Consider the following 27,051-nt stretch of genomic DNA (forward strand, 5'->3'; position numbering starts at 1 on the left):
ATACACAACTATAAGAAATTGTAATGCTAGAAGAATTGGGTCCACAGCCGTATACAGCTGTGTCTGTAAATGCAAGAATATTAAGATACAAACAATTCACAAACTCTTCCCACTGCAGACGTTGATCCACAATCTCCTGAGGCTACAGAGGAAGGGAATCTCAGGAGTGCAGTGACTGCTGGATGAGGCTGTCCTCCCAAACATGAATATGGCAGTAGGTAAGTGATGCTTTTTTGCTGAGTGAAAGCCCACAAAGCTGCCAATAAAAGATTTCATCTACGTCTAGTTAGGTAACTGGAATTGTCAGGAGAATCTATGACTTGACAGATTTAGAGTGGAACAGATACTTTTCTGTATATATATATATATATAAATACTTTTCTGTATTTCTATGCTGATTTGTGTTTTCAGCTCTCCAAGCAGAGCGTGGTTTGTGTATCATAATTGGTGAGGGTCTGATCTTGCAATAGTACATGTGGGTAAATATATTTTACCGTGTGAAATTTACACAAGCCACTGAGGTTGAAAAACCTATTTAGCCTGTTTCCTCTGTTATTCAAAATCTTTCACTGAGAAATAGGTGGAGAAAATACAATTTATAAAGTGATTGTAAATCATGGCAATTGTAAAACAGGCAGGAGACTTCTGAAACTAGTAGTGACTATTTGTTAAAATGTTAAGATCTTCAAGTTAGCAGTGACCAGTTACTAGTGTTTGAAAAGCAAAATGAGATATTTGGCAAGAAAAGAAGAGCAGAAAAATGGAAAAAGTATATATATGTAGAAATCCATTAGAGCAAAGCACTTCTGTAGCAAAGTTAATTCTTTCTCTCCAAACTGATGACTTTGTCTCTGTTTCTTACTTAAGTCACCTAAGAACACTGAAGTGCTAAGGACAAGGCGTCAAGCTTTACTTCAGAACCACAAGGGCTAAAGCATACTTTCAAAAGTAACAAACAGAACGAAATCTCACATAATCCACTCAGGTAATAGGATTCTAAGAAAAGAAAAATAAAAACAAATGCAAAGCTTGTAAGGAAACCTTTGGAACTAGAATGACAGAGCCCTTCCACCTCCTTTCTTCAGTCTCACAATGGTTTTGTTTTGTGTTTGTGTTTTTTTTGTTGGTTTGTGGTTTTTTTTTTATTTTGAAAGAAAATGTTCTGCAGACTTTTAAGCAATTCCTCATGTGAAAAAAGAGTTCTGCTATTAAAACAAAACCTAAAAAACAAACCAACAAAAAAAGCCATAATGGAACAGTCATAAAGCCAAACACATCTACCTATATTTTCAAAGAAATTGCTCTCACACACAGGAAAGTATATTAAAAAAACCTTCTATTTGGCATCATTTTGGTATGCAGCATCCTGGATGTACAGTCCACATGCCAGACCAGAACAAGTGGATGAAAATCATAGCAAGTCAAATAAATCATCTTAAAATGCGTTCCTAAAGCAGTTAAGAGTAACTGGTGTTTTGAATTACTGCTCACTGGGGGAATAAGATAAACTATATGAAGCACATTAAAGAAAGTAAGTCTGTTTCCAAAAGTAATAACTAGTTTCACTGAGTTAGGCAACAAGCAGCACCAGTAAATTATTGACCCAGGAAACATACAGGTCTTGAGCTCAAATTTATTTTGTTTGTTAATCATGCCGACAGCCAATATTAAAGTAGAAATACACATCTGACCTAAAGGTACCTTTTAAATATTTCTTAATTATTTTCCTTCTCCCACCTTGCCATGAAAAATCTTCATAGGGTTTTTCCATGAAAAACTGAATGTCAGGTTTGTAAACGCTGGAACGAACTAGTCTTGGGAAAAAATGAACATTCTATGCTGATGTCAAATGATTTGAGTACTCAGAATCTTTACTACTGAAAAGTTAGTTCAGTTTCTGCTCTTGAGGAACTTGAAATGAAATTGTTACATTGTAAGGAAGCCACTCAAACAAATGAAAAGTCTTTATGCATTGCTTATAGTGGCTGATCCTTGTGGAGAACAAACCTTGGCTGAGTAGTGACTGAAAATGGGAGATTATAAAGTTATATGGAACAGTAAAGGGAGAAACACGAACAAATAGCAATGCCTTTCAGACTCTGTGGGAGTGAAAGACTCTACATTATGTTCAGACTGCCTCATAAAATAAATAAAGCATATCAAATAAATTAAGCTTTTCAATTAATTTCTAAAAAAAGGAATTAAAAAAATGACTTGAAATGCCTGAATAAAATCAAGGATTCCATTTTCTTCAGACCCTGCCCTCCGCCCCGACGTGGATGTTGACATAAAAGCCATCTCGACCTGCTGACATCATGCAATTCTTTGCCTTGATAAGGTTTTGCTGGAAATGCCTTCCTTTGAAATAACTGAAAAATCATCTTCAGTGGAGCAATTTGTGCATCTACAATGTTTTCAAGAAAAACAATGAGTATTCAAAACCAAACGAAAAACAAGTCAAAACAGAATATTCACCAGCTTTCCAAGGCCTCCTAACCACCTCACAAATGCAGAATAGGATTCTGTCTCTCAGTGTAAAACACTGCCCACTGCTGCAAGGAAAAATCAGATAGAAGCTAATAAAATGCATCCTCCACAAGACTGTAATAAGCAAAAGTAGATAAAATTTTCAGATAGTTTTCCAGGGTAGTTCCTCCACCCGTCTGGTTAAATGCCTCCAGCGTAAGTGGTAACTTGATGGTTTTTATTTACTGAAGCTCATGGAAACTACTCACAGGGAGCCCTGGTGAACCTATTGCACCAGGTAAGCCCGGGTCGCCCTTTTCTCCATGTCTTCCAGGGTAGCCCATTTGTCCTTTCTGTCCTTGAGCGCCTGGAGGTCCTTGCTTACCACGGGGACCAGGAGGACCAGCACTACATGAGCAGAGGCCTTGATTTCCTATGTGAAAATGTCAAAATTACATTGAAACTGTTGCAAAATTAATACACAAAAAATAGCATTGCTCTTTTTCTGTGTGAGTAGTGCACAGACCATTTTATCTCACTATGGCCTTCCAAGAAGTGACACACATCAGTCTTTTTACAGTGCTGAATAACTGCTGCATGACATGACTACTGACTTAGAAGCCCCAATAACTCTACTGACTAGAAGTCCCAATGCCAAAATGCCATTTAACTCCACAATTTGATGGGCCTTATCCTCTAAGTTAGCATAAACTTGCAAATTTAGGTCTGACGTAGCTGGCAAGGGTCTCATATTCAAATTGTTCCTATCCAGGCATACTTACCCTTTTCTCCCTTTTCACCTTTTCTTCCTGGAAGACCTATCTGACCTTTTGCTCCACGTTCTCCAGGGATCCCTCTGTCAGTACAGATTACACCTTTGGAAAAACAAATTGTACAGCTACTATAAACCAGGTTGACCGTTTCCACAGCTTAGGTCACATGTTCTCTGCTTCCTTATCTTGTTATCCTTACATGAAAAGCTAGAGAACTTATGAAATGTTTTACAAGTTGTTGTTTATAGATCATACTACAAGAGTCAGTCTTGCTAGAGTTGATGTTGACATGTTGGGGTTTTATTGCCATTACTTCTTCCTTCTTCCACTGCAGAACTTTACAACTCTTGTTTCTTTACTAAAGGATGCTGACTTGGGTTTCCTCCCCAGTGTGTGTGTTTTTAACTTTAGGTGATAGATTTTTGTAGGGGTGTTTCTCGTACATATTACTTTGTGGGTTTAAATCACCGAGACAACAATGAAAATCTTGGAATCTCAGTGATCAACAACTAATTGGAAAAACATGCTTTCTACGTTATATGTAAAGTTTGATATATCTGCCAAAATACGCTTTTCACTTCTACCATTTTTGTAGGACCAACAAAAGAAGTTAATCTATTAATATGCAGAATGATATTCTTGCCATATAAATTGCATTGAACCTACTGGGTAGTCCAGGTAAGCCTTGTCTTCCTGGCTGTCCTGGTAGGCCTGGTGGTCCAGGAAACCCAGGTCTTCCTGGGATTGATTCACCTGTTCCAGGGAAACCAGGGTCACCTTGAAAACCCTGAGGTCCTTGTGCCCCACTTACTCCTGGCAGGCCAGGCAGACCTATAAAAAAATAATGGTATATGGCCCATATAGCTTCATAGTAATGATTACTACAAGATATCAAGCAGGAAATTACAGACCATTCAGAACTGTCCTGAAGAAGACCTTCTATACAATGAAGACTTAAATCTAAAGCTTTAGGTTTTCCAGGATTCCCAGGAAAATGGGCTCCTGCTTTAGACCTTCAAACGCTGCTTTCCTCCTCCCCATTATTTCTTTTCCAGACATCCCAGTTATTCCAGTTGTTTATATTCTTTATACAGAACAAAGTCATCCTCATCACCTTCCTTTATATCTTTCTGAGATGAAGAATAGAATTTTTGAACACAGCACTCCAGATAAGACATACCATAGATTTATAGTGCATAGTAGCATTCTGCTTTATATTCTATTACTTTTCTAGTAATTCCTGATGTTCTGTTTGGATCATTTTGGCCACTAAGTGCTGAGCTAATTATTTTTATTGAACTCTCTGTAGAGCTGAAATCCTTACTGTTGGTGATTTGCATCAAGCAAGAACAAAGAACAGTTTTCTTTTAGCTGCTTTCTCTCCTACTGGCATATAGTTCACGTTTTATCCACTACTTCTCTTACTTGTTCCATCATCTCCTGGTCTTCCTAGCAGGCCTGCAGGACCACTTGGTCCAACTGACCCCATATCACCAGCAGGACCCGGAAATCCAGGATCTCCTTGTGGACCTACACAGAATTACAAAAACATGTGAACAATGTTTATGCAATTGACAGCTTAAGTCTAAATTAAATTATAATTTGGGAACTACACAAAAGTAAAATATAGTAAAATATAGTAACTTCTTTTGTCTTTATGAAACATTTTTAAATGTGTTACAATTTAATTTTACGGTGGGAGGATTTGGTTACTTTTCTACGGATTCCTGCCCATTTCATGGGCACGGTTTTAACTCTTTGTCATTCCGTAGTAGGATCTTTGTGCTATATATTTCAGAATGTCGAAAGAAGTGTTTGCCCAAAGTAAATACATGTAACATTTAAAATAACTGTGCATCTCATGTTACACATATTTGACAGTGCACACAGGGAGCTAATTTCAGATTCATCCTAGCTGAAATTATCTGAATTTTAAAAAGTATATTTTCAATATTGCTATAATGTATACATTTAAAAATTGCAATTACACAGTGATAAAGAAAACTTGAATCGGATATACAGGCCTTCATTAAATTGGAAAACCAAAATACTGGTAGTAGTTCTGTTCTCAAACAATTCTGCTAAAAGCCTCTTTCTCTGAAGAATGTATCCACTCACACACCATGCACATGATTAACTTTAAATGTGACTTGAGATATTAAGCATGGGGTTAAGTCTTCCATTGCATGGGCTGGAAACACAGAAGCTGATGGAAAACAAATTTAACTGATTTTTGGATGAGGCCCCTATCTAATGGGGAGGTTCTGCTGAGCTGGGGTTGTGTTGTAACTTACTTCTGTGTTCATGATCAGCATTTGCTGCACTAGAAACAGAATTTATGGTAAGTTCTCTGTTAAAATGTCCTTAAAATAACAGGTTCCCCAAATGTGAGATGCCAACGCAAATCCCTTCCAGGCAGCAGGCTTAGCTGTTCCCTACTGTCTCCTGCTATCAAATAAGAACTTCCACACACCTTTTCACCAATTAGGTGATAAAGATGGGGATAAAGGGAGCTGGAACATAAAAACGAAGCCTGAGGTTTAGGCAGGAAGGTAGTAAGATTGACAAATATTCTGTTGGGAGTACTAGTTCCAGGATTTCACCCCTGCTATGCAAAACAAAGTTGAACTGTAGTCTAAAATATGTGTGTTGTGGCAATTCTGAAAAATAGGAATTCTGAATTAAAATGGGAAGGCCAGTTTTCTTATTTGTCATCCATTATCCAGAATGGGCTTATTTTTCATAGGTTTTTCTTAAATATGTGTAGGTCAAATAACTAGGGATAGTCCTGCAAATCTAGCTGTGACTGTATGCATAAAGATCTTTCAAGCAAGCATTTGATCTGAAACTTCTATGTTCAACACAGTTCCAGTAAGATCAGTAAGACACAAACAAACAAACAAATGCGGCCACTAGGAAGATAACATTTTAGGACCCTGTCCCCTGAATCCCTAGTGATCACTTTCACACACCTTAGCAAAATAGGTCCTACACGCTTTATACAGCAGGAAGACTAGTTAAAACTAGCTCTAACCTTTTATAGGATGTGGTGGAGTTCCAACAGCTCCAGGAGGACCTGGGGGCCCTTCTTCTCCTGGATCCCCCTGTAAGAGTCCAACAGTAAATTTTACTGATAGATACAAATATGCAGTGTGCTAGCATGTAACTGAAAATTTCTACAATGGTGGGGTATGTAAGGATGTGACACATATCACCTAGGAAACTCAATTTTGTCACTTTATAGCATTTAAAACCAGGCAAAAAGATTTAAAATAATATATAACTTTCAGGATACCAGCAACTAAACAGTAATATACCTATTGCACATGTCTATTTGACTCTTCAGAACTTGTGACTGCTGTATTTGATTTCAATCATTTATTGTAAAGATAAAGATACAGTAAATCAGTACCCATTTAATTGAGATGTTTTGATGTAACAACCAAGCTGTAATAATTTCCCTTAAAATTCAATACCAGAATTTGGAAATTACTTCTACAATGACAGATAAGCATTAAGAAAAGAGGTTTCACAGTCTGACAGATATACTCAAAGCTCTTATAAGAAGTTTAAAACATCTGCATCAGGGAAACATAAAAGTGCCTACTAATGGCATGGAAAATCACTTCTGCTTGGAGGATTTCTAAATTAGATGGGATTTACATATTTAGAATTGCAAGTGAAGTGGACTTTAGGGAAGTCTTTTATGTGCAAATTGTATTAGACTTTTTGCTTTGTAGATTGGGAGTCAGCCTAGCTCTCTGCAGCAAAGGGGAACTGAGAAAACAAGAATGTGAATGTGGGAACTGCGTAGTGAGGTTACATTCCTGGGACTGGAGTTCAGGGCCTTTTAGGACACACACAAGGAGAACTGGGACTGCAAAACTGGATACCAGTTCTTACAGAAGCAAAAACATGGAGTCCATGCCTCTTTCTGGGCTTTTTTAGAACATAATTATCTCTACAATATTTAAACAGTTCTGGAGCTGTCACTGGCTGCTGTCCTCTTGACTTTGGCCTTTTGGCTGGCCTTTTTTCCTTTGACTGTACCTTGCAGAATGAAATAATATCCTTGTGTCATCTTTGGCTATTTTAAACAGGAACGTAAATTTGTCTTCCCTAATGACATAGAAGAGTCTTCTGTGTGGCAGGAAAGAAAAAATAAACCTAGCATTTTTCCTCCTCTGATAAACTGACAAATTATTTTGAGATTTAAAATTAATTTAATGATGATAAAAGTATCAAAGATTTGTACAATAGATGGATATGGCTCAAGTCTTACATGACTTTCATGCTGATTTTAAAATGACACAACCAGAACACAAGAAAGAAATGAAGAGTCAATGAGCCAAGGTCAAAAATTTCACTTCCTGGTATCTCCCTGAGTGACAAATTTCAGAGGTGGTCTCTGAAAATCTCTGTCTTTCGGCTCTTAGGTCTTATGACCCTCTCTGGATGGCAGCTTCATATTTGCTGTTTTTTCACTGTTGGTATGCTCCTACATAGTGGCATGTACACATTTGGATTACTTTCTCTTCCCATAAAAATTTCAGGAGACTTGCCAACAGCCTATTAAAAAAAAAATTAAAATGCCAAAACCAACAGAAGCATGTATCTACTGTATTCTGTGACCTGGAGTCTTCTTAAAATGAAAGCTTATAATCACTTACCAGTTTTGCTGATATCCCTATTAAGCATTAAACACTGTATTTGTTCTGTAAGTTTCTATAGCTTTATATAATGTCAATGGCCAAGAATATTTTGCACTGCCTGTAAAGACCATTCATTATTTTAATGAGACTCATTCCATTAGCAGCAGAGACAAATGGTCTCAGAGTGATTTCAGCAGGACTCATATCCTCCCTTGTATTTTGTCTGAAGAAGGCATTCTCCGTTTTTTTCACATTTATCACATAAGGGTTGAGGTCTATTTAGAAGGGACCTCTAGAGGTCATCTTGTTCAACCCTGCTGCTCAAGCAGGACCACCTAGAGCTGGTTGCCCAGGACCATGTCCAGCTTTAGAATATCTACAAGGATGGAGACCAGTGCTGAGCAGAGGGCAAGGATCATCTCCCTCAGCCTGCTGGCAATACTTTTCCTAATGTAGCCCAGGATATTGTTTCCTGCATTTGCAGCAAGGGCATGTTGCTGGCTCCTGTTCAAGATCCACACAGTGTTGCCAATGTCCAGACTCAGGGATCAAGGTATGCCAACAATTCCTTGAAGTCCATTCTTTGCTTTAAGCAACAGCTAACGTTTTTTAAAGATGAAATCTACTTTGAATGCAACTCGGGTTTTTTTCTGAGTCTCTTAAATCTGAATGCATCTTAGAGTCTCTTTGAATGTGTTTATTTCAAAAAATCTACATGAGGATGGGCTATTCTCCAGAGGGCTTTTAACCCTATTCTTGTTCTTTCAGTTTGTGATTTTTAGATCATAAGCATCACCTGGTGAGGCCAGATGAACAGCTGATGCAGTCTAGATAGATCTGCACTTTTCAGGAATAATCAGATTTATCCAATTGTTTCCCAAGCAAAACTACAGCATTTGTGCAATCACTCCAAATTTTGCGTATCTGTATAGAGTTTACCTGGTTTTTTTAATGTTATGTCTATACTTGATCCATTTTCTTTGCTTCATGTGTTAGCAATTGTAATTTCATCTTTCTAAATCATTACTGCAGGCATTCAAACTTTTCCCTAGCATAATCTACCAACAATTAATTATTTTTTGCTTACTGTTTGTAGCATTAATTGATGACTTCTCAGGCTGTGGGCTAATCAACGGAGACTGAAGAATGCACTTTTCTGTCTATACAGTGTCTTGTCTCTAGTTTGTTAATGATGCCCCCAACTAAAACAATATGCACATCAGGGTGAGTACTGCTTTTTAACAACAAAACACTTGAAGTTTAATTCTACTTTTGGGAAGTAATGGACTGTAATGATTTTTCTGTTTAAATAAGACATGCAATGTTTCTGTCTAATTAGTATCTGAATGATCCCACATTGCTGTAAAGCTGATAATGACCAAATGGGAGAAAAATTAATATCCATGGGCAATTCCTGCCCCTCACCGCCCCCCCCCCCCCAAGTATGACTACATAAATTAAATCTTGGCTGAAGAAGCTGATCTAGCACTTTCCTGGCAGTCCTAACATTGAAACAAGTAAGCCTGTAATTAAAACAGATGTTTTTATTGTACTTATTTACTTCACATTCGTCATTTCTCATTTGTAAACCTGCTTCTTAAAAACCTGTTTGTTGCTTTTTATTTGTCTGCTTTCAACTGTGTCTTTAGCAGTATACTACTTAGGGCAAGTTTGGACTAGCCACAGTCTACTTCCTTTTGTCATCACAGATTATGTAGAGTGTGTTCCTACCTTAACCTTCAATTTATAACAGAGGTGAATCTTGCTTAAATCTCGAGTGTCATTCCTCTGATTTCACAGGTGCAACTAATTGTGGTTTAAGAAAAGTTAGTGTTTTATATGCAGCTTTCCAAAAATATTATTTCAGAGGGAAAAAAACACTTGACTTTTGTATTTCAGAATATTTAGAGCCAAGTTCATTAATGTTGCAATTTCTGCAATATTGTTTTTGTCCACTGTACTGTGGTAATAACTTTGATGATGAGCTTTTTCAACCTTGCTGTCTCTACTGATGATTCCGTCACCCACCTTCTTCATTGCAGCATTTCACTTCTCCTCTTGCTCATACACTGCTGACCACTTGGACTCTATCCCAGTGACTCCCTAGACCTCCCCCCAGGCTAGACTCACTGCTGCTTTGCTCCTTCTGTAGCAGCATCCAGAACTGTTTTTTCATTCTGGATGTGTGTTAGCATTCTAGATTCCATAGAAAATACAATAGTTCCCTTCATTCAAGTTTTTGTTGTTAGTCAGAATTACAATATGATCCAGTAGTCAGAATTACAATATGATCATGGGTTCTGCAGCCTGTAGAAGAGAATTCCATAAATTTATATCCTGAAATGTCACTAGACTGGCATCTGGGTCTTCTGAAAGTGTATTAAGCATTTCTTCCATAATTTTCAGATTATATTCTCCTCTTTTTCTGCTTAGCTCCCCGGATGTGACACACTTCTAATCTCTAATGCAAAGCAGCATGTATTGTAAAATTAAAAATGGTTAGCATCACCTAAGTGAGCAAAAGTAGAAAATGTTTAAACAAAGCTGGTGTGAAGCAGTCCAATTTCCATTCTGGTAAACATCTTGGAAAAGCCACTTATGTGAACAGGTTGAACATGTGCAAAGAGATTTTGGTAAGTCACGCAAACAAGCCCATCTGAATCAAATTTTGCCACCTCATTTGGTGCTAATTATCATAGTAGTTCATAGACTAAAGTTTATAGGCTTGTACTATTACCTAAATAGCAGGTTCCTTTACCTAGCATACCTCTCTGGGGATGTAGCTCAACCATGAATAACTTGCAGAGTACTACAACTGATGGATCAGATAGCTATACTGGTATAGTTAGAGTTAACTATGGGCAATTGCGATTAACCAATTCCTGTGGTACACAAAAAGGAATTCCCACTCTCATATGCACCAAGTAATGTTTATTTATAATGTTATTTACTACCACAGTGTTAAGTAACTATGACTATCATGAAAACAGCAAATCTTAGAAGTAATTATGACTGTATAAAAGGAAATGGTCTGATAAGATGGTACATCTGGGAGGAATCATTAGCATTTATATAGGGGAGTGAGTATAGGTGTTTGTTGGGTTTTTTACCTGTATGCCTGGATAGCCAGGTTGTCCAGGAAAACCAGCAAATCCTGGTTCCCCCTGGAAAGGATCACATAAATATAATTTGATTAATCTGTTAAGATGTTAATATAATTAATTGAACAAACACCAGTAAGGAAGTCATACAATACTGTCGTGCTATAATAGCATCCGCAGTTTGTTTCAGAAAATTCACTACGTTTGTACAAAAGATGGTATGTTTCATAGAATCTCTTCTATTAAAAAACCCCACAACAGGTATCGCCAGGTTATTTAGACAGTGGTCAGCTGATTCGGTATAGCTGGGGCACAGAACTAGCTGGAATACACACCAGCAGACTCTAATAGACTGTCTGCTTAATACAGCTGAAATTGGTTTGCTGCCTGCTGAATGACCCTCGTAAACTATTACTGCGTGAAAAGCAGCTGCATATCAGCTCCTCCTCTCCTTTTATGATCTACTAATATACTCATCCATCCAGTATTCAAACTCTTTAGGTAGGCAGTGGTAAAAAAAACAAAGTAAACAGTAATTTTTCAGATAAAACAGTCACTTGGAACATAACTCTAGATGCAAATATCTGTACATTAATGTGATTTATGAATAGCATGACCATTACCTTAACTAGATTTGAAAACGAGATGGGGAGAGGAAATAAGAAAAAGGGCAAGATGTAGATCTACATACCTACATCTGTTGTTCTTTACTCCAGTAAGATGTGGTAAGTTCATAACATTTTGCAGACTTACCAGCAAAACTGGAGCCAGAAAGAGGAACAAAACATGCGTAACACAAAATTTCACAAGCAATGTCACCGTGGCAAACAAACTTAACATGCTGCATAACTTTTCTGTTGTGCTATATGCCTGTCTCACTGGCTTTTCCTCCTGCTTGCAACTTCAGATCCCATTAGCCAATTTCAGCCAAATTACTGAGTGGCAGAAATTTAAAGACAAAGAGTTCATACAGCTTCTGTGGCAACAGGTAGCAGGAAAGAAATGAAGGAATGCAACGTGAGCTATCAAGTATGTGGAAATTCCAAATCTGCACAAATCCACAGGAAACTAAATCTCACTGATCCCACTGTTCAGGGAGGTGCTTATACTTTACGTCTTCTTACCTTCATTCCAGGAAAACCTGCAGGTCCATAAGAACCAGGACTGCCCTGATAAAAGCAAGTAGAATGTGAGCCAAAACAGTAAAACCTTATTCAAAATTACACCTACTCAGAATTGCTGAGCAGTTAATGTTCCTCAGATAATTACTACTTGGGATATTGCTCAAAAACTTTGCAAAGTATTTGCAAATACTTTATATGAGAGATGGGCATGAGTTTCAACTATAGACCAAAGTAAACCAGACAGGCCTTCACTTAATGTTTTTATCATATTGCACAAAGCACAGTAGTGAACATGTCACTCCATGCGAGCACTGTTAAGCAAATCAAGCACAAGCTTCTGTAAAAAACTGCCATTGGCATGTATGGAATACATTAAAATTACTGTGTTAGTTCTGTGCTACTCCAGAGCAGCTTTGTACAGCTCTAAATATTTAGAGGATAACCCCACACATTTACTGTCTTTCCAAGGACAGAAAGTCGGTATGAGCTTATGTTTAAGTCTGAGACAGGGTGAGTCCCAGGGCAGGACTCCTAAATATTCTATACAGAATGTATGATAGATTACTTTAAAAAATCCATAAAATCTTCCTTGGAAATGCAAACTTAAACTGCCAAGTATATTATGAACCTAATTATAATGAATTTGTGAAGTAATTTATTCTGCAACTTCCTTACCTGCAATCCAGGGAATCCAGGAATGCCCTTTTCACCCTTTTCTCCTCTCCCAAGTATACCCTGGAGCATTCAAAATACTTTGATTAAACAAGATGCTCAGTGAAGTTTGCCATAAATTTTACTTTTTGTGCATGTTTATCAAGTTATGTATATACTAGGTTAATGGATGTTGTTTCACTTGCTAGGCTCAGTCACTGGGGCTTACTTCATACAGCACCACTAGCAGTGCCTGCATAGCTTCAGTTATTCCAGGAACCTGCTATGGTCTCTTCTCCAACCCTAATGTGCTTTCAGCAGTTTCTTATTTGTTTGTTTATTTTAAGCTCTGGGCATCTTTTGGGCTGCATCAGTCAATTTCTCAGTTCCTCCGTATAACTAACAAGACTACCCACACAGACATCTAGTACTGCAACAAGCATATAAAGCCCATCTTTTTAAAAGTATATCTGATATAAAAAGACCGTATTTGTCTCCTTTTCCAGTGCTAAGTGCTCCTTTTGTGATGGAAAATGAATTTCTGAAAAAGTGCTAACTTAGAATTCAGAAATGTGATGTTCAGGCTTCTCATTTCTTTCCTTCTGCCTACAAAGATAAATAAGTTTTTAACATAAACTAGACTTATTCTTTTGTCCCCAGTTATCTTCTTTTTTTTTTCTGAGATCTGGTAGTTTTCTGCCTGTGGATCTTCCTCCTCTAACTCTATTAGCAATAAAGACTTCAGAATTTTTTTGTGGCTGCTTCTGCTCATTATCCAGGAACTCCTTACTGGCACACCAATGTTTAAATTATTCATGCTGACAGAAAGAAAAGGAAATGTAGAATAGACAGTAAAGAGCAACTCCTTCTCCAAGCAGGTAGCTCTGCCTTCTCTACTCTTGAGGATATCCATAATGTGAAGTTAGATTTACTTAGGGAAACATACATCATGCCCCACTAAGAACACACACAGTTCTTCTCTATTTCTCTTCCTGAGAAAAAAATAATCTGTGCTTCTGTTTTCTTCACAGTCCCAGTCCATTACGTGTCAATAACCCAACTGGAAACAACATTGACCTTTCACTACCAGGCAACATTCAACAGGTATGTATAAAACAAGACTCAGAAAGATTTTCCAAAGGGTTTTGAAATATTTTTGCTTTCACACTGCTTTAGGTGGTGATTAAATTTCATAGCACAAATGCTGTTATTTCTTCCATCACCTTTTGCTTTAAAAGAGTAACTTAATAACCACAGAAGGACTTTGCCAGCACCATGAAAAAAAAATAAAAATATATCACATAACTTACTTTAGGTCCACGTGGCCCTCTGTATCCTGTTACACCAGGTAGTCCTTTTTGGCCCTATGTATACAGGGGAAGATTTTGTGTATATCAATATGCAGGACATGCCTATGTGCTGTTTAACATTTTTTAAGTCCTGTTCTGAATTACAACTGTTATATAGTATTTTCATAAGCACTGGGCCTGTTCCTCTAGGTGTACTAGGCAGAAGAAAAACAAGAAAAACAATTCTGTACTGATTTTTATTTCTGTTAACACTGTCAAACCAGCGTAATAACTTTGGAGTGAGACAGATATATCTTTTTACTTGCAGGGACCTGCTATTCAGGGCTTTGTTCCTACATACATGCAAGACGTAGAGACTCCAATATAGGGCTCTGTAATGCAATTTTTGTAACTCTGGTTCTTTTTAAACAAACATTCTAATGTTTTAAGGTACACAACTGTGGCTACAGTAGGTATGTTATTGAGGAAGTGCAGTAAATAACAGGAACTTGGATTAAAAATAGACAAAAAAATCACAGGTAATTTTCATATTAAAAGAGCATCCTAGAAGGGTTAGCGTGGATAGTTGAAAACATTACATTGGAGAAATCTCAAAGAGAATGATTGCCAAAAATCTGAAAAATAAAAATGTTAGAGAAGACCTGCAAAAGAGATTCAATAGCTGAGTAACCAACTTTACATGAGATGCGTGAAATATGATTTGCTAATGACAAAAAGTGAAAAAAAAACCTAAAGCAAGGGCAGTATCTCCTTTCTGCATCAAGACAGCCTTCTCTCAAGGACATGAGCTAAAGTACACATGGGTTCTCCTCTCCTCAAAGCCTGTAGGAAGGGTGCTGAAAAACAGGTTTTCTGCTGAGGCTGATGGTTTATTACAGAAAAAAAGATTTGTCCTATGCCATCCTTGCAAAAATTATATCACAGGATTGTACTTGCCAGGTTGAGCATAGTTAAATATGAAGACAAATTAACACCTTTTCTCCTTTGAACAGCTGAGCTCCAGGAGGTCCAACTAAGAGTGGTGACCCAGGTGGCCCAGGAAGTCCAATGTCACCCTGTGGAAGCCAGAGGAACAGCAGAGAGACATTCTGTTCCATGTGCATTTCAGTGAGACTCAGCATATTTTCCTGTTGTACTACAGCACTACCTATTTCTGTACTCACTGAACATGTACAAACACCTGTAGATACATAAAGGTTTGTACTGAGATCTGTAAGCCTCTTTACTGTCTTCCCAGATGAGCAAGGTTGACGATCTTAATCCCCTCCTATTCTACTCAGTCATTAAAGATAAGGAAATAAATGAGAACTTTGTACTCATGGCTCCTGCTCTGAGTCTGCTGTGGAGATAGGTGCAGGACTGTCAAATCCCTTGTGTGTATATACAGTCTTTCGTGTTCCAGACCGAAGCCTTTGAGCACAAGGCTTTGTGGATGTAAAGATGAAATCACTGATTTGCTGTGGAAAGTTGTGCATGTTAGAAACTTGCACAAATTCTAAGAAGTGACTGGACAAATTCATAGAAGAAAAATAAAATATTCCACATTGGTTCTATAAGTCCTGAGTACGCTAATAGGTGGAGACTGGCAGAGGAACTATTATTATGTGTTTGTTCTTTTCTTACACTTTCCTTGGCATCTGTTGCTGGACATAGCAAGAGATGAGATTCAGTGACTGATCTGGTACAGCCACTGTTACTGAAGGGTACTGTTGTGATTATTTAGGCAGTGTCTGTACAGAAGGTAATTGTTGCCTTTCAAAACCTCCAGAATACACCTGATTCCTCCATGCAGCTCACTGAAGGAATCACTTCTGCACAGAATTGACTCAGTAACGTATTACTTCTCCCTCCATTCTAACATGGTTCGTGGGAGCACAGAGCCACAAGTGAATGGGTTCCAGGGAACCCAACAAGACTCTATTATACTTCCAATTCTACAGCAATAATATATTTTATAATATTTGTTTTCTTTAGTAATATTTCTTACCGGCTCCCCCTTTTGTCCATCCACTCCAATACCTGGATTTCCCTAATTGACAAAAAAATGTACACAGTTTATAAATAATCAGAAAATCAAGTAACTCCTTTGAAAAACTTGACAACAAATTACCATAAGGGACATTTCAAATATTTGTATAAATTATTCTATTATTTCACTACCTTCAGGAAAAGTTATTGCCTACCTGTTCTCCTGGCAAACCAGGGTAACCTGGAATACCCTTTAAAAGAGAACAAAGACAAGTTAGTATGTCTGATTTAGAGACAGCTTTGCTTTGAAAGTTACATCCTCTTGCCAGTAGCACCTAGAGGCAAAATTTCCTCTTGGGATGTACCTATCCCAAAGTGCAATTTTCTTTCCCTGGTCACTGCTTTCAGGAGGGCTGAACTCTGCCTTCCCACTTTCTTGCCCGCTCAAGGTGACCTTAGGGAAAGGGAATAAGGAGAGAGCACTAACAGTATTCTTCTGTGACCACAGACTGCCAGGATGAAATGTGCACACAGGCATGGGAAGGAACAACATACACTCCAATTCCTGAACTTCCAAACTCATAAGGTAAGGCAAAAATCTCTCTTTTTATTATCTGCCTCAGAAGTTATTTCTAGGCTTTGATTCACATCAAGGCAAGTTCTAAAATTGGTAGACCAGAGTTTATGCATATCCTGAAAATGCAAGGCTGTGTACTGTGGTGATCTTACAGGCAAGCCTGGTTGGCCTGGGTATCCAGATGGGCCCGTTGTACCTCTTGACCCTCTGGGTCCCTGGAAAAGATGGCAAAAGGTCTGTTGGTGAAAATACCAAGAGCTTACCCTTTTCTCCACAAAGCTAGTCCCTCCAAAATGCCTGCATCACTTGGCCTACTGGCCACCGCATTCCACCCATGGCATGAAGCTTATGCCTGACAGCCATCACTAGAGTAGCTCAGCACCAGTTTCTGGACAGTACTGTACAATGCATAGTTATATGTCATTAATGGATTAAAAGAATACTTTGTCAGTAATTGTGCTACAGTGTGGGGACTTGAAACAGTTCATCAGTGAATATTTTTTTGAAGGGCATTAGAAGAGGAACCCAAAGCCATTAAGAGTGTGAGTCAGCAACTAAATTAAACTGTCTCTTTGTCTCACATGTTTTTATGACCAAAATATGTAGTGTGCTATGTGTTCTTAGGAGATCCACCAGATACTACTGAAGAAGCTGTCACATCTCTACGCATCTTGAATTTCACCAAGAAAATACTCTACAAACTGTGAGTAGCAGGGCGACAACTGCTCAATGCACAGCTAATGTAAATGGGTATGGTCCATTTCTGCTCCTTTTCAGCCAGCATGACCTGGTTGTAGGGGCAGACTATCGAGTCTCAATGTTTGTTAGAATTTATTCTGGAATTTTGCTATTTAAGGCAGGCAGGGAGAAACCCCAATATCTCTTTACTGTACTAAGAAGGAAAATTTGAAAGATCTTCAAGACAAAAAGCATGTATAGAACCCACTGACTGTACTTACAGGCATGCCGGGGGGTCCAGGCTCACCTCTGTCTCCCTGTAACAACAATCATTTAGCAAATAAATCATTACAAGCTTTGTTGTGGGTGTCTTCTAACTTTATAGCTATCAAGATCATAAGCTATCTGTTCCAGTTGTATATTTGCTTTTACACTTTTTCTGCACCGAGCTTTACTAAACAGTGAAGAGTTCTGAGAACAATTACATGTCATACATGTTTTCTGACAAGACATGATTTTTTTCACAATCAAGTACTTACAGGAGGTCCTTTTCCAAAATGTGAAACATACACTGAATTTCCTTTTTCTCCTTTTTGCCCTGGATTTCCCTTTAAAGAAAAAAAGTCTTTTAAAACATGATCCACTTACTGATATCCTACATTTCTATGGAGACTGAATGATAATTTCTCAGGCTGCGCTTCTCTGGTGCCTCTACATCACTTGATAACCCATTAGAACAATGCACGAGCATTTTGCAGTTCTTTTATCTAAAAGACCCTTAAAAGTAAAATTGCCTTCTGTACAGTTGAGCAAAACAGCTCCTCACATCTTCTGGACTCCTGCTCTGTTAGATGCTCCTTAGCTCTTGGGTACTTCAATATCCTACATCTGTATAAATCTTGCCTTCAGTATCAAGTACATCAGTATGCCTACCTTTTCTTTGAGTGAGTCAGAGCCTTTAAGTATTAGCACTCTGCCTTCTCCAAAAGTTCATGCTGTGATTTAGAAGAATCAAGTGTGATTCTGCATACAGTTAAAAAGCTGGAAGTATGGACTGTGTTACATGCATGATCTTCAACATTTCCATCTATTAGGAAATATGTTTCACAGTGTATTAAAAAAAACCCAAACAACTGATTACTAAAGAACTTGGTTTTTTAAAATTATTTTCTCATTTGAAATTCAAACATAGTGGATATAATTTAACTAAGTTAACCACTTAACTATTGATTTCAATAAAATGGAATACTGTTTTTCATAGAATTTAACCACTTTAAAACTGTACTGATTTCCTGATATTATACACTGGCTGCTCAAATCCTGAAGTCAGAATGAAACAGGGAAGGACCTTATCCCTGGAATGATGCAACAAAAAGAAGTTACAGCTGTCTGCAGCTGGATATAGCTACAGAAGGCTGGATGCAGATTACAGGTCAAACAACAGCTGGTAGAGAACACAAACACATCAAAAGTTATATTTGTCTTTGGTTATTTTACATGTGATCTCTTGTATAATAAAACATCTTTATTAGATCCAGTTTGTTACTTTCTACATGACTCAGGTAAGGGCTTACAAATAGAAACTACTTTCTTTTCCAATTTATTAGTGAGGTAAATGTACAGATTCTACAAGGTAACAGAAGTAAAGCAGATGAATATGTACATCATGTTAAATAAAATTTCACGGGACAGTGTTATAAAAAAGAGTAACACACAAATTTTAGCTGTAATATATAGTCAAGTTGGTACTTGGTGCAACAAATTGATTTAAAAACAGGCAACCTGCACAGAGAGGCTGGAATAGCATTCTTCTACACAAGCAAATATGGTTACTATGTCTTGTTTTTCTGGGTAGCTAAATTAATTTGCACTGGAATTTTAGTGTGTATATCCAAGGCTACATGTCTATTATGTCTCCCATTCCTTGTAAGTTGCAAATACTTTTCTAGGCCTGCCAAAGAGCAAGCTCCTGGAATTGGGAGGATTTATACTGGGTTTTGTCCCATGTCTCATTTTTCCTTTATGTCATTTGGCTAATTATAACAGGCAAAACTATTTTGAAAGCCATAAAATACAGGTAAAATTTGAGTTTGAGCAGAAGTCATTTTACCATTTGGAGGGTTAATGGGTTACTTTGAGAGGTATAACAAATGAGGTGATTCCAAAGGTTTTTATCAAGCATTTATTACAGGTCCAAGACTGAAATTGTATGGTTTTTCTAACTGCTATATTTTTGATAACATCATTTCATTCTGGCACATTTTTGATTCCCTAAGGCTGAGAATCAGCATCCTATTTAGCTCCTACTAAACACATTCAACTTTTCATGTAAATTGCAGTTGTTTTTATTGTTTAATTTAGAAAACTTCAGGGAAGCTCTTTGCCTAACTAATCAGCTAATAATCATTCAGAACTAAAACTTGTTTCCAGAAAAGTCAAAGACTGGGGATTAGATCTGTTCAGCAAAATTTCTTTGGAGCTACAGTAATTTATATTCCCTACTGACATGAATCTGTTTTATCTTCATTAGTAGAGCACTGCTAACACAATTATTTAAACAATTTTAAAATGCTTTCCATTTTAACAGCAAAAGTAAACAATATTAAAATGCTAATTTTAAACATTTTAACTGAAATTATCTCTATGTATACAGATAAACACCTGGGCAAGATTAGATATGGACAGAGCAGTAATGAATAGGTATACGTAAAAAGTGGCACATGAAATTGTAAGAGGATGATTTCGGAAGAGATCTACTAATACACTTGTGTGATCAACCACTAAAAATCTTCAAGTGTTACAGGACTTAGACTTGTTGAAGCTTCCACTTACTGCTAATTTATCTCAGGTATGTCCCTACTATTAAGAAGGCTTTTAAGAAATTTCAAGTATTGATAAATGGTGTGATGGTTTGAAGCTACTCCTCAGTTATACTTCCATGAAATGGTATTAGCTTTGGTGTGGTTATGTACTTGGAAACAAAGCAGAATGTAACTCTCAAGGTAGACATCTGTACTTCAAGGATACAGGAACTTCTTTCACATTCAAGCTAAACTTAATCTGTTAAGGCACCAAGTGTCCTTCACTCCCATTAACATTAGTAAGAATGCCTGGAAATTCATTGTGTGGTGTAAAGCTAGTGTCATAGTCTAAAACTCCTTTCATTTTAAGAGCTGTTAGCTTGAAGGAGAAATGTACATATACAGCATGCATAGACAGTAGGAATGCCTTTCACGTACATAAGGACCTCTTGGTCCAATGTAACCATTTTCGCCTGGAAATCCTGGATCTCCTCTTGAGCCATTGCAGCCATCTAAACCATGCTTGCCCCTAGGTCCTTCAATTCCTGGTAATCCCTGAAAGACAGTTTAATATGTGTTAGAGATACACCATGATAAATACAGAATTACTTTTCAGTAATTACAGTTCAGGAACAAGTATCTCAGATCTGAAACAGAGGACATCTCACAGTGGTCCCAGCTTCATACTCTTCGCATTAGAAATGTTTTCTATTGTGATCAATAGATATTTTTTTGTGTATAACAAACGACAGAAGTATTTTATATCCTTTTTTTTTGATGCGTAGCAAATATAACAGGGACAGCACTGGTTAAGAGGGCGACGCTGAGTTCTCAGTTGAGACAAAAAGTAACATGCTATCTTCTCAGAGAAAGCAGACTCTAGCCATCTAACTATAATCTTTCTTGTGGCTGTAAAGAAAAGCTGAAGAAATATACAAAAGTCCTCTCAAGCAGCCTCATATTTTTTAATTGATAGGATAAAACAAGGAAAAACAAGGATACAGCTTGACATAAGCACACAGTAATCACAGAGATTATGACTGTAGATTCAAGGACTGAGGAAGTGATTTTCTTACCTAGCAAGAACTAACCAATGTCCAGATAGGGGTTAGTTCTAATGCAAATCAGGCACTAGGCAACAGAAACAGTGAGATTTCCCTTGGAATGATCTTGCCATTGGAGGAAAAATCATTTTCATAAAATTAAAATTTTTTGTAAGGAACAAATAGTAACTTTGACCCACTTTTTTTTTTTTGGGGGGGGGGGGGGGGTTGGTGCGCGGGCAGGGTGGGGCAGGAGCCTGTCTGAAAAATCATCAGTGAAGTATCCTGGCCATTTGTCTGAAATATTTTTGTCAATTTTACCTTCTTCCTGTCTTTAAGGTTCTTCATCTCAATTTGTGGACACTGTTTTTTAATTAACATTTTTCATAAAAAGAATACACGTTTCTTGGGAGTGCTTCATTTTTGTGCTAAACTGTGGCCTTGTGACTTCTGCATTATACAGACATTCTGGCAAGAGTCCCATTGCCAAGTGTGGACAGCTGACAAGCAGATGCTAAGACACCCACTCAGTTTCTGGTTCTGTTTTCACTTTCAAAATTCAACATTTTAGCTTTGTTTGATCCATATGAAACTAATAACAGCATAGGAATTCAATGCTAATAAACAGCGTTTTTCAAACTACTATCTCTAGGAGATATTATCTTTCTCTTATCACACCCATTTCCACACTGAAGTAGACATTCAGAAAAATATATAATCACATGCTTATATATTTAGGACCCACTTTTCTTCTTTAGTCCCTATGCAGGTTAAAATGATTGCATTCAGTGGTTGCTTTTTTTCCCTGCAAAAGGACTACAAGCAGAAATTAGACATTGGAACAGGAAACAGCACATCATTTGAGATACTTCCAGAAATGTTAAGAATGCAGTAAGCAGACTACAGCCTGCTATAGTGCCTGAGAAAATAAAGTCATTGTTTTTAATCCTAGCACTAAGACATGCTGCATGGACATGGGCTAGTCTCTACCTTCACTGCCCCACTCCTGCATGAAAATTATGTACTTACCTCATTGGGATTTTGTGGAGTTTGTTATCAATAGTAAACACAGTCAAAGTTAACCTGGCTATTTTACATTTTTGCAAAACATGTGATTCTGTAGATGACATGATATCAACAGGTATGAAACCAAACAATTTATTGAGTGCATTATTCTGTTAGAGAACTTCATAGAAACTGTAATTTTTATAAAGCGATATTCATTCAATACGTACAGGAACACCATCTAAACCAGGAAATCCTGGAACTCCAGTTGGGCCCTAAAAACAGGTGACATGAAAAAACAAAGTTACTGAGGTCATTAACTCATTAAAAGAATGAAAATCAAGTGATACTATATAGCAAGAAACAAGAAACAGTCTTGTTTGAAATATGAATCAAAAGCCATAATTGTCAGAAATAAATATCTGAAAGTTATATGGGTTTTGCAGGAGACTAGTGCCAGTAGTTTCTCATGTAACAGATGGTACAGTACAGGACAAATGTCTAACTCTCATATTCATTCATTCTCCAAAGACTGTAAAATGACAGAGAAGGGGAAGTTGCCTGTAACTTACACAATAATTCTGTATGTAATTTCACAACTGTGCTCCTGTTTTGATAATAGCATAGAATCATAGAATGCATTGGGTTGGAAGGGACCACCAAAGGCCATCTAGTCCAACCCCCCCGCAGTGAGCAGGGACATCTTTAGCTGGATCAGGTTGCCCAGAGCCCCATCAAGCCTGATCTTGAATGTCTCCAGGGATGGGGCCTCTGCCACTTCTCTGGGCAACCAGTTCCAGTGCTTTACCACCATTATGGTAAAGAACTTCTTCCTAATGTCCAATCTAAATCTACCCGCTTCTAGTTTAAAACCGTTGCCCCAACAGCACAACTTTTATTTCAGCGCTTACGTTTCAGGTGTGCTAGATACTGACATTAGTGATTTCAATCATCCACTGAGATCAGTGGAATTAGACCCCTAAAACTAATACAAAATATCAAGAGCCAAGCACAGGGATTGTACAGCTATCAAAGATACAGACCTTAATTACATTTATACTCCATAAGTGCTAATAAAATTCTGTTCAGCATACACCACTTTTAAAAGCACCATACTCCTCCCACAGCCCTCTTTGAGGTTAAGGAGGATGACACATTATGTAACAAGCAGAGACTGGGTCTGTTTCATTTCATTTTATGTCTTCTGACAATTCTATTTTGCAATCTACAGCAAATATCCCCTGAAACATTTTTTTTTCAAAAAAAGCTGTAATTAATTTCAGTGAGAATTTTGTGTGAGCAAGAGTATAGTTTGCCAAATGCTTTTTGATCATTCAGGTTCTGTTTCACATGCCAATATTTAACGTTACATACTGTATATACCTAAAAGAGCTGTCTATGGTTTTCCTACCTTATCACCTTTTTCTCCAGCTGGCCCAGGCTGCCCGTTCTCACCTCTCTGTCCTTTTTCCCCTGGCAGACCAGCTGGTCCTGTAGATCCCAAGGACCCAATCGGACCTTGAGCTCCCAGCTCACCAGGCTGCCCCTGAAAAGAGTCCAAAGAAGTGAATGACTACTGCTGTAAACCTTACAGCAGGCAGTATTTCGGAGATGACTGTATAGGCTTGCAATGTATACATACTTGCTGTACAGCCTGCAGATCTGTACCACGCATGAGCTGCTATAGGAACATGACCTTCAAATTTAACAACTCGCTCAAGGTGATAATTTATTTTCACCTTCATCAGGTCTCCATCATCATCTCTGAGAGGCCTGGGACAAAGTGCAAGTCTTCCTGGCGCTAGCAATGTAAGTAGAGCCAGGAAGCTTCTGCAAGCATAAGACTCCAATGAGCATCACATTTTTGCGACCAGAGGAGTGATGGCTCATTTTAGACAAGGGGACTTGGTACACAGTTAGAACAAATCAAGAGTTCCCTCTTTCTTTTAAGTCACACTATATACTAATTATCTTAAGATTTTCTAGCTCACATATCTTCCATCATCACTCTCATATCTTAATGCCTTATATAAAAGTTATGACGTTTCCTGCAGAAAAAAATTATAGTTATTAGCCAATTTATTTACAGAAAGTAACAATTTTAATAGATTGTCTTAAAATGGTTTTGGAGGTTGCAGAATGCCACTTATCTATAAATAGCTCTAAACTGAGCATCTGTACCTATGGTACCATACAGACCATCTCCATGGATTTCTAATAACTTTTCCAAGGTAATATATATTCTCCTGAAGTAAAAACACTTCCCATGCCAGCTGAATTTTTCAGACTATAGCATTGGCGTGGAGTTGTTTTGGATTTGTTGCAGTTTTTGTTCTGTCCTGCTAAACAACTATTAAATCACAGATTCAAAGTGCTGAATAAAGCAGGCTTTCTAATCAGACTTCACATGTTAGCTGTCTACACTTTTACCCTACAAAATCTACATATTTACAGATCTTTATTTCTCTTACTCATCTTTTTCGTTCTGTATCACTATCTTTGTTCAGCTATAACTTGTTTTGTTTCTCAATTGAAGAGTGTTTTGATTTCTTTTCAGAATTCATCAATCAATTATAGCACATGATTAAAAAAGAGAGCAAAATGGAGCGCCATGCATTCCTGAGAAAAGCATATGGCTCTAAGACCACTTGAGGGCAGTAAAGGATATTTCAGTACACCCTCCATTCACAGAAATGACAGACCATACGTTTATTTCTATGAATGGATTGAAGGAAAAGAAAATGACAGAAATCAAAGGTGATTGTAAGCAGATATGCTAGCTTCAGGAGTCAAATTATGTTGACACAACAGAACTGAATTGCTTGCTTCTCAGTGTAAACAATCTGCCTGAACAAAATCTCATCTTGTGATTTTCAAGCAGGGACCTAAGACTCTTTTTATTTATTCTCTATTTGTCTTTTAAAATATGTCAGTAAAATCACTGTGGTTTGACAGTTGGACAGGAAGTGAAGAAATGTATGGTAAACATCATCCAATCAAATCAGCAAAGAAACAAGAGTAACGAGAAGGTAAATTACTACCTGCTTGAAACAGGAACATACTATAGGCTTATGATGTAGTGGAAGCAGGACTGGATCACCACTGGCCCTGAAGCTATGAACAGGAATTTAGTCCAGAGGCTAGGAAAAGAAGTCCTAGGCTTACAAATAAGGACTACCTGAAAAAGTATCCTCATACAACTCATGTTCCATTTGTCTTTACTGACTCCTCTCACTTAAACCCCGATCCTGCTTCCAGTGAAGTCCCTGGCAAAAATTCCGTGGCAGAATCAGCACATTGTCTTCAGCAACAGTTACAATTTTCTTGATATCATAATTTGAGCAGTGTAAAATATTATGCAAATTAAGGGCTACTAGCATTAAAACCTGCTGATTCTGCATCCTTGTTAACAATGAATGGACAGTCAGGATTCTGGGTGTTTAATTTGAGTATTTGCTTGCATGAACAATTACAGCCTGTCTATTGGCAGTGCCTTGCACATCCTCTGTTGTAAAACTGAATTTATTCATTGAAGTGCTCTTAAAGCAGCATCCTTTAAACACTCAATAAAAAAAGACTGGACAACCATTTTAATTAAAGTATAATTTTGAGTATAATAGAAGTGAAATGAATGAGACTAATAATATGGTACAATACAACTCTTTGAACCATTCACTCTACTTGAAGTGGTACTTTTTTTAGTATGCTGAACTAGCTGTTACCATGCCAAATGCAACATTCATCAGCAGGAAAAAAAACATGTAAGATATTTCTCACTAATGCTCTAATGGCTTTGTCTTAACAATGCATTTTGTTGACAACAAGTTCCTGCTGCAACTTTAATATTTTTAATTCACAGTGTACATGCTCTGCATTCAAGAGTTGAAAGAGAAAATTTTCAAATCATGTTATATCCTGTGGACAGCTGAAAAAACATGATTTTGATAGTACTCAGAAAAAAGCTGAGACACTGTATGAATTCCGTGGTAATTACCCACCATAATTAACCAATAAACACTTCAAGGACATGTAGTCCTTTAGGCTGATAAAATGTCTTCATTAGTTGCTACCCTGTGAATTTAATTGACTCCATGGTTTATGTCTTCAGTAGGAGATAGTGAAGTCATAGAACAGAGTCACTGAATCCAGAATTCACAATAGGTTTGACAGCTGATACAACTTTAGCATGCCATGTGAAGCTGGTGGATTGTCTCTCTTTCTTTCAGCTCAAAGACTGATAATGACTGGGAGCTTTGTTAAGACCAAACTGATACCGTGTCATAACATCTATTATCACATCTATTATTTGTGCCCATCCAATGTGACTACCACAGCATTACAGTCTCAGGACAGCTGTACAAATAAAGAGGATGAAGGTAGTCATGCTCATGTGGAAATGACAAATTAGCTCAGTTAAAATGAACAGAATATTATGCCTGCTCTGCCATCTGATGCCAATAAATTCCTTTAGGATTTCAATGCCTTGTTAATTGTCTAGGTCAGGAACTACCCATGCCAAGACTATGGTCTGTTATTTTAGCATATCCTGGGCTTGACCTGCAGTAAGAAATTTACTTTTGACACAACAAGACTATATTTTTTTTTAATTAAGTGTGCTTCCTATGACTAAGACTGCAAATACTTCATAATTATGCAACAAAGCATTTAATACTGTTTGGAAAAGGCAATGTCCAAGGTTATTTGGAATTAGTTTTTTTTGGTTGCCTGAGACACTGAAGAGCACCTGATTTTCAGAGTGCCCTGAGCACTTTTGCCTGAAAGCACAATGTTTTAAAGGAGTCTCACCTGGAAATCAAAAAAACTGGTTCATGCTACTAGAGTGAATTCTGTTGATAAAGTCAAAGTTCAGTTATTGCCTTCAATTAGGACAGCACCCTATGT

General features: G+C 37.5%; 1 protein-coding gene and 1 long non-coding RNA gene across 3 annotated transcripts in view; one reads left to right on the forward strand and one right to left on the reverse strand.

Moving 5' to 3' along the window:
• The window catches only part of COL4A4 (collagen type IV alpha 4 chain), a 69,444-nt gene that overhangs the window by 30,608 nt on the left and 11,785 nt on the right, over positions 1 to 27,051 (reverse strand). The window contains exons 4-21 of the mRNA XM_086468662.1: positions 23,561 to 23,695; positions 22,380 to 22,424; positions 20,540 to 20,656; positions 17,840 to 17,908; positions 17,582 to 17,617; positions 16,775 to 16,837; positions 16,261 to 16,296; positions 16,065 to 16,106; positions 15,052 to 15,132; positions 14,078 to 14,131; positions 12,792 to 12,851; positions 12,117 to 12,161; positions 11,002 to 11,055; positions 6,274 to 6,343; positions 4,665 to 4,769; positions 3,906 to 4,070; positions 3,249 to 3,341; positions 2,736 to 2,899 (exon numbers count right to left, since the gene is read on the reverse strand). Coding sequence (XP_086324788.1) covers positions 2,736 to 2,899; positions 3,249 to 3,341; positions 3,906 to 4,070; positions 4,665 to 4,769; positions 6,274 to 6,343; positions 11,002 to 11,055; positions 12,117 to 12,161; positions 12,792 to 12,851; positions 14,078 to 14,131; positions 15,052 to 15,132; positions 16,065 to 16,106; positions 16,261 to 16,296; positions 16,775 to 16,837; positions 17,582 to 17,617; positions 17,840 to 17,908; positions 20,540 to 20,656; positions 22,380 to 22,424; positions 23,561 to 23,695 — 1,434 coding nt within the window. The remainder of the gene's footprint in view (positions 1 to 2,735; positions 2,900 to 3,248; positions 3,342 to 3,905; positions 4,071 to 4,664; positions 4,770 to 6,273; positions 6,344 to 11,001; positions 11,056 to 12,116; positions 12,162 to 12,791; positions 12,852 to 14,077; positions 14,132 to 15,051; positions 15,133 to 16,064; positions 16,107 to 16,260; positions 16,297 to 16,774; positions 16,838 to 17,581; positions 17,618 to 17,839; positions 17,909 to 20,539; positions 20,657 to 22,379; positions 22,425 to 23,560; positions 23,696 to 27,051) is intronic.
• On the forward strand, positions 161 to 17,363 carry LOC147415275 (uncharacterized). Of its 2 annotated transcripts, none has more exons than XR_015183571.1 (6): positions 161 to 218; positions 8,988 to 9,115; positions 13,799 to 13,871; positions 15,070 to 15,273; positions 16,554 to 16,631; positions 17,247 to 17,363. It is a non-coding gene; the product is annotated as an uncharacterized LOC147415275 (long non-coding RNA). The 2 variants fall into 2 exon arrangements; XR_015183572.1 differs by lacking the exon at positions 161 to 218 and adding an exon at positions 8,400 to 8,444.

The sequence above is a fragment of the Leptosomus discolor genome, chromosome 7 (assembly GCF_034619465.1).
Source record: "Leptosomus discolor isolate bLepDis1 chromosome 7, bLepDis1.hap2, whole genome shotgun sequence".
Taxonomy (NCBI): domain Eukaryota; kingdom Metazoa; phylum Chordata; class Aves; order Leptosomiformes; family Leptosomidae; genus Leptosomus; species Leptosomus discolor.